The following is an 8057-nucleotide window of genomic DNA, read 5'->3' as shown; positions in this document are numbered from 1 at the left end:
CCGGTGTCCTGCAGAGTTTAGCTCCAACCCTAATTAAACACACCTGAACCAGCTAATCAAGCTCTTACTAGGCATAGAAACTTCCAGTCAGGTGTGTTGAGGCAAGTTGGAGCTAAGCTCTGCAGGACACCGGCCCTCCAGGACCGAGTTTGGACAGCCCTGTTCTAAATAGTTTGCTCTGCATGCGATCAAAGCAGGATGGTCATCTGTTTCATCTAAGCATTTGATGTTTCTGAAAACAACAAGTGAAAATGTGTAAAATGAAGATGCAACACAGTGCAGCGCATCCGTTCTGGACAAACAGAGAGAATTTGTTATGGCACGGCCCCTGTTTTTCCATCTCACCCAGGGGGAGCTCATCAGGGCTGTGTTCATACATGCTGGAGAGTGGCTTTGGTGCTGGGAGCCCTGTACTGCAGGAGGCCTGTTCTGTAAACACACATACACACACACACACACACACACACACACACAGGAGCCCAACTGTGAACAACCAATCACAGTCAGTGTAGCGGAATCATTTAAATAATTGTACATACACTACAGTTCAAAAGTTGGGGTTTGGTAGATTTTTTAAGAACATTCTTATGCTCACCAAAGCTGCATTTATTTGATCAAAAATACAGTAAAATCAGTAACATTGTGAAATATTATTACAATTTAACATTGGAATTTTTATTTTTATATATTTTATATATTTTTATATATATATTTTTGGAATATGATGGCAAAGCTGAATTTTCAGCAGTCTTCACATGATCCTTCAAAATTCATTGTAATATCCTGATTTGGTGCTCAAGAAAAGTTTATCATCATCAATTTTGAAAACGCTTAAAATTATTGTGGAAAATGTGATTTTTTTTTCTTTGATAAACAGAAAATTGAAAAGATAATTGAAATAGAAATATTTTGTTACATTATGAATGCATTTACTTTCACTTTTGATCAATTTAATGCAACCTTGCCAAATAAAATAAAAAAAAAACTTTTGAAAAGTAGTGTAGGCTATACAACAGCCTCACAAAAAATAACCAAAACAAACACAAGGGAAGAAGCCTCGACCAACAAAAAAGTACAACCTGACGTTCCATATACACACACAGACACACACGCACACATAAAAATACACAGAGATTGAACAAACTGCAATTTACTACTCATTTACTGTTTGAAAGCCAACGATCTTGCCTTAATTTGGAAGCATCAGGCTCTGTAAGCCTGCTTTTAGATGGCAAATGAGACACTTTTCAGACTCAAATGTCCTATTTTTGATTTGTAAAAATGGATAAAACCATGATAAAATCTGTAAAATCTTGGAAACAATCTTTAAAAAGTAAAAAATAAAAGAACATAAAATCTCCTCCTGGTGGAGAAAAAAAAAGACAATTGCTATCACACAAAGTGTAACTCCAAGCAAAAAAAAATAAAATAAAATAATTAAGTAGATGGTGCCAGTTGTCAGATAAGCAGCATTGCCAGTTGTCAATTCCCAGCGAAGGCATGCAACTGATGATTTTTTTTTCTTTGATAAACAGAAAATTGAAAAGATAATTGAAATAGAAATATTTTGTTACATTATGAATGCATTTACTTTCACTTTTGATCAATTTAATGCAACCTTGCCAAATAAAATAAAAAAAAAACTTTTGAAAAGTAGTGTAGGCTATACAACAGCCTCACAAAAAATAACCAAAACAAACACAAGGGAAGAAGCCTCGACCAACAAAAAAGTACAACCTGACGTTCCATATACACACACAGACACACACGCACACATAAAAATACACAGAGATTGAACAAACTGCAATTTACTACTCATTTACTGTTTGAAAGCCAACGATCTTGCCTTAATTTGGAAGCATCAGGCTCTGTAAGCCTGCTTTTAGATGGCAAATGAGACACTTTTCAGACTCAAATGTCCTATTTTTGATTTGTAAAAATGGATAAAACCATGATAAAATCTGTAAAATCTTGGAAACAATCTTTAAAAAGTAAAAAATAAAAGAACATAAAATCTCCTCCTGGTGGAGAAAAAAAAAGACAATTGCTATCACACAAAGTGTAACTCCAAGCAAAAAAAAATAAATAAATAATAATAATAATAATTAAGTAGATGGTGCCAGTTGTCAGATAAGCAGCATTGCCAGTTGTCAATTCCCAGCAAAGGCATGCAACTGATAAAATGTCTGATAAAATCTTGAATGCAACACAACTCACTTTGAATAATAGCATCTACCAAATGCACAAATGTAATGAATATTACAAATATGGAGGCAGTTGGGAGCCATAATTACCACTTCTGCAATCAAAAAAACTCAAATATCACCTTGTCAGTGGACAAACCATCACACTATGGATTTAAAATCCTCTATACTGAGTGTTACAAAAAAAAGAATGTGTGCACAATCATATTTCAGGAGCTTAGGCTGCATGAGCCCACCTGCAGAGAACATGAGGGCTTTAATTCTCTCTGATTATATGACTCCATGCACAGCACAGAGTAATTATCCTACACCTTACTGACTAGCATTATGCAGAGGTGGATGTGCATAATAATAATAATTAAGTAGATGGTGCCAGTTGTCAGATAAGCAGCATTGCCAGTTGTCAATTCCCAGCGAAGGCATGCAACTGATAAAATGTCTGATAAAATCTTGAATGCAACACAACTCACTTTGAATAATAGCATCTACCAAATGCACAAATGTAATGAATATTACAAATATGGAGGCAGTTGGGAGCCATAATTACCACTTCTGCAATCAAAAAAACTCAAATATCACCTTGTCAGTGGACAAACCATCACACTATGGATTTAAAATCCTCTATACTGAGTGTTACAAAAAAAAGAATGTGTGCACAATCATATTTCAGGAGCTTAGGCTGCATGAGCCCACCTGCAGAGAACATGAGGGCTTTAATTCTCTCTGATGATATGACTCCATGCACAGCACAGAGTAATTATCCTACACCTTACTGACTAGCATTATGCACTGAGGTGGATGTGCTTTCTAACACACTACCCCGAGTTACAGTATTTCTCATTATCCTAATCCTCAGAGAAACAGCTGGAATGCTCCAACATAGAAGAGTTTTAGAATCTTCTATCTAAAACTCAAGAGAGAACGTCATCACCGTTCCAAATCCTAGTGAGACACCTCACAGCCTTCTAAGGTAGTATCGTAACTGATAATAGCCACAGACAATTGTTTTTATTCAACATTTTTTGATATACATTATCCTTCAAAAGTTTGGGGTGGTAAGGTTTTTAATAGTTTTGAAAGAAGCCTTTAATGCTCAACAATGCATTTTTCCCCACAAATATTGGTCCAATGCATCCTGGGACTGTCTTCTTCACAAAGGATACATTGTTTGCTGCCGTTCAATCAAACCAAAATGACATAACTTACAACACTTCCTTTTAGAAGGGCCTTTATATTTCTAAAAAGTCTTCAAATGCTGCACAATGATTGATGAAGGTTCTCTGATAGATAGATTAAAGGTGTGGGGCATTCTTGGGTCATAAGTTATCCAATGCTATGAATCTGGGTTTCTGAGCTGCAGACTGCCATGCGGACTGTCAGCTGGCAGTCTAATAGCTGACATATGTGAGACGGTTCATCTGAGGGAAGAAGTCACAGAGAGATCAGAATAACAGAATGAAAGTTGTGCTAAGAATACACACATACCACAAAACATTAACCACTACGAAACTCACTATGAACATCATGTATCCGATGCAAGAACTAAGACACAAAAACCTTCATTTTGATGTCCATGAGGAGCATTAAATGATTAGCTTAGCAACATGCTAATGTTGTTATAGCATATGCACTGTTATATGCACTATATAAGTACATATACATATACATGTATATATATATGCACTATAGGTATATGCATATATAAGTGCACCTATGCACTTTCAAGGCAGCTTACGAGGTTTTGGCTCAGAGTTGCTACTGAGTTTCAGGACACTCACTATTTTCACTGCCAATGTACTACATGCTGCACACAAGCAGTGTGCTGAACTGCTGTATTATTGTATGCGAAGGCAGAGATAAATTAAGTTAATGTAAAGTAATGACAGGTGGGTGAGAAAAGGTCATCCCCAGGGTTCCCACACAGTAGCAGGTCATGCAACCGTCTAACCTTTCTTTAAAAGCTGCTATTGTCTCCCTCTCTCAAATGCCATAAGCATGTCTTGTTGCCCCTGACTTGTTCTTTCTACACTGTTATTACCTGCAATTATCCAGCCTAGGCTAATAGCAGCTCTCATACTCCATAGCAGTGAATGGTAGGGAAATATCTTCAGTATAAAATGCACACTCACAGATTCAATCTAGAAACACCAACCACGCTATATTTAGGCTGTCTGCGACCTCTCAGAAACGGAGGAATGTTCAACCTTTGGATTTGTGGAAAAGACAAGCATATATTGTGTTGTGCTGGTCAACAAAACCAACAGCTAGTCGTGTTAGTATAACATGGTCTTTTCAGCAGGATCTTTAATGTCTGGTGTTCTGAGCTTTATTAATTGACTACGACTTGGACAGGATTTTCACTCGGAAGGTCTGTTCCCTGACTCCAGACCTCTGAGGACATTCAACATGCCGTTTAAAGATTATAAACTTTTAAGGCAAACTGCTTTTAAAAGAAAAAACGAGAAAATATTTGCCAGCCACAGCTAATCTGCTTATTGTAACAAACGTAATGAGGGGAACGGAACAAGGAAGAACTGATAAACAAAACTGAAAATAAAGATGCAAATCCTCTCTCCTTGGTGGATACACAGTGCTAACGGGCTGCAGTGATAGTGATGGGATTGAACAGGTTTTATTAAAGCCAAGAAAGAGCAGAGGGTAAAGTCACTACAAATAACTACAACATACAACATGCTTCTGTGTCCTTCCTGTCGTTAAGAATTTCCTGTTTTCCTGCCTGTAAAGACCAACAAGATAATTAGCAACTGTTCACACTGCACTGAATGTTCATAAACTAAATCATGATTACTCAATTAAATTGGAGTACTTGTAAATAACTAACTAACTAACTACTACTAACTAACCACTAATAAATAAATAATAACTAAACTAACAGCTTGCACCAGCGCAAACCGTCTTTTGGCATTAAAATAGTACTGTCAGTATTTACTTACTACTAACGAGCAGTGAAGAATTAGTGCTGAAAAGGCATGGACTCAGTAATTGTTGCTCCTGACCTTACTGTATATGCATTTGTAGGAGTTTCCCTTTCAGATGCAAAATTTATGGGAGGAGAGTATTAAAAACAATCACGCAACGCAATTTACTAACATTTGCGCTCGTCAAATTACTGGTATTTGCGCCATTATTTAACACCCAAAAAAGTATGTCTTCAACTATTTTGCACCTGTGTCGTAAGTAGATCACCCGCATCTGCACCTTATTTGTGACTATGCTAATTTGCGCTGCACTTGGTATATTGCGTTGGTCAATATGTAAATGAGATGTCGTGTCTGTGTTCTTTAATTTGCGCGTTGTCAGTAAAACACCCGCAGAAATTTCCATGCCCATTTGTGCTGTTTTAGAATTGACCTATCGGTAAGCCCCTCCCCTTGAACGCAGATGAGCCAATGGCAGTCGAGTATCAGTTGCACGGGGAGCGGAACTCGGACATCTTTAGGTTTTAGAGCCATAGAGAAACATTGGAAACTCCGATGCCTGCATCGGTTTGATGGTGTTTATGCTGCAAAAATGGAAAAACGATGTGCTAGGGGTACTTCTAACACTGATTCCAGGTATCCTGAGAGGATAGGCAATAGAATTGATTTTATTACATTTCCTAAACCCAACCAAAACAGAGCAAAATGTCCCTAAGCATTCAACCCCAATCCCAATGAAGAAAAAACTGTTCATTTTCTTGTTGTCATACACTCATTAAGTTACAATTTTCATCTGCTCAAGCAGAACATTAATGTCATCTTGTGCTTTAGCAAGGTATCTCTGGCTAAAACTAGCTAACGTTGAAGTTAGTGAGTACCATGTTAACGTACAAACCTAAATAGCAAACTGTTCTCACGTCATGCACAGTGTAGGGCAAAAACACATAAACGAAGGTCTACATTTCAGTGCCTTTTATTATTTAGTTATATTTAACTGGTTAAATGTAAATTAATTTAATCGTACTCTGCAGTACATGAACAGTGTTGATCCTGCATGTTGTCATCCGCGATCATGACAACCGTAATATGAGACTTCTCCCGCTTGCATTGTGATCTGTAAACCCTCACTTCGAATTACCCACCATATTTATTTTAAAACATTTTATATATCCCTCCATGGTATATTTAATTCCACTTGAATGGTGGCCCTTCTGTGTCCAAAATTATTCAAAAACGTGATCTGTAAACCCTCACTTCGAATTACCCACCATATTTATTTTAAAACATTTTATATATCCCTCCATGGTATATTTAATTCCACTTGAATGGTGGCCCTTCTGTGTCCAAAATTGTTCAAAAACATCGTGGGACAAGGTTTTCAGCAGCTCCGTTTGTTTGTCCGAGGGAGCAACAGTAACTAAGGGGGGCGGGGCTTACCGATAGGTCAGCTGCGCTCTTGAGCTAATTTGCTGTTTAGTAAATCTGGCCCCAAGTCTCTTTGGCACTATAAATTGATACGTTTTCAAATATGCCAATTGTTTTCATTGCAATTTCTATTTGAAAAAAAACAAAAAACAGATTACTCTGATTACTAATCGGATTACTAAAAATCGCCTGATTACTCGATTACCAAAATAATCCATAGTGACAGCTAGTGACACTTAAATTACAGAGTTATCATTCACAATTATGTAACCTTAACTATGACCATTGCCTTTATCATCTTTTTAATTCACACACAGTTTTCTCAACTCAAACAAAATCCCGAGTTTCATTAGTTGTAAAATTAAAAAAATGTAGCAGCATAAACAGGATAATGTAAACATACTATATGCTGTCAGAGCGGCCCTCTTCAGATCACCCAGCATTCCTACAAACACCTTTGGAATTTATTAAAAAATAATTTGACATCTGTGCATAATTCCCTTCAGTTAAAAAAAAAAAGAGGTTTTCTCAACTCAAACAAAATCCCAAGTTTCATTAGTTGTAAAATTAAAAAAATGTAGCAGCATAAACAGGATAATGTAAACATACTATATGCTGTCAGAGCGGCCCTCTTCAGATCACCCAGCATTCCTACAAAACACCTTTGGAATTTATTAAAAAATAATTTGACATCTGTGCATAATTCCCTTCAGTTAAAAAAAAAAGAGTGAAATTTTAACTGAATTTATTCCATGGATTTCCATGGATTCTAAAACATCATAGAAATATCAGCCTTAGTAATGAATGCCACATTGTTTGTGTGACTCTGACAGAAACACTACAGCAGCAATGAAGGAGGCAGTAGTGGTGGGCGGTATGACCAAAAATTAATATCACGGTATTTTTCACAATTATACCGGTTTCATGGTATATGACGGTATTTATTTATTATTTTTTTCATGCATGACCGGGTGTAAACCACATTTTCTACTGATTGAGAGAGGAAATAGGCTACTGCAGTAGATTGACTTGCCCTATTTTGCCCTATGCCCTATTTTACTGTCATGATGAGTGAATATTGTAGAAAAATTCCACTCTAAATAGTGACGAAACACGACCCATTTATACATTAACCACCAGTTAACCAGGAGTCACTCTCATTTATAATCGTGACATCGTCTGATAAAATCAACATGCATTTACAGTAGATGCATGTTGAGCGGCTATGCGGTGGTTTTGGCTATATTACTTTTTTGTCTCATGCAGCGCACTGCCTGCGTCTGAGTAACAAAAAAAAAAAATAATAATTGCATTATATTAATAGACAAACTATGTTCATATTTATAATTCCAAACAGTCAGTAAGCGACAGGTGCTTGGAAACGCTGTTTTGTACTTATTTATTGACGAGTCGGCTGTGGTACGGCCAACTGAATGCGCTGCTTCTCTGCCGCTCACTGCACAGAACAGACGCCGAGAGAGGTGACACT

The 8057-nt window shown here is 36.9% G+C and overlaps 1 protein-coding gene and 1 long non-coding RNA gene across 14 annotated transcripts in view; one reads left to right on the top strand and one right to left on the bottom strand.

Moving 5' to 3' along the window:
- The window catches only part of LOC107693969 (disks large homolog 2-like), a 210592-nt gene that overhangs the window by 136766 nt on the left and 65769 nt on the right, over positions 1-8057 (bottom strand). For 10 of the 13 annotated variants that reach the window (XM_016493582.1, XM_016493567.1, XM_016493574.1 and 7 more), the window contains one exon: positions 346-429. The exons of the other annotated variants lie outside the window; for them this stretch is intronic. In XM_016493582.1, coding sequence (XP_016349068.1) covers positions 346-429 — 84 coding nt within the window. The remainder of the gene's footprint in view (positions 1-345; positions 430-8057) is intronic. 13 annotated transcript variants of the gene reach the window in all.
- LOC107693977 (uncharacterized) overlaps positions 1-8057 on the top strand; it is a 19439-nt gene that overhangs the window by 5695 nt on the left and 5687 nt on the right. Inside the window, exon 2 of the long non-coding RNA XR_001634810.1 lies at positions 3251-3256. This is a non-coding gene — a long non-coding RNA (uncharacterized LOC107693977). The remainder of the gene's footprint in view (positions 1-3250; positions 3257-8057) is intronic.

Source organism: Sinocyclocheilus anshuiensis, unplaced genomic scaffold (genome assembly GCF_001515605.1).
Source record: "Sinocyclocheilus anshuiensis isolate Anshui unplaced genomic scaffold, SAMN03320099.WGS_v1.1 scaffold694, whole genome shotgun sequence".
NCBI classification, from domain to species: domain Eukaryota; kingdom Metazoa; phylum Chordata; class Actinopteri; order Cypriniformes; family Cyprinidae; genus Sinocyclocheilus; species Sinocyclocheilus anshuiensis.
Note: the sequence above shows the minus strand (reverse complement) of the source record. Positions and strands in the feature narration are given on the sequence as shown.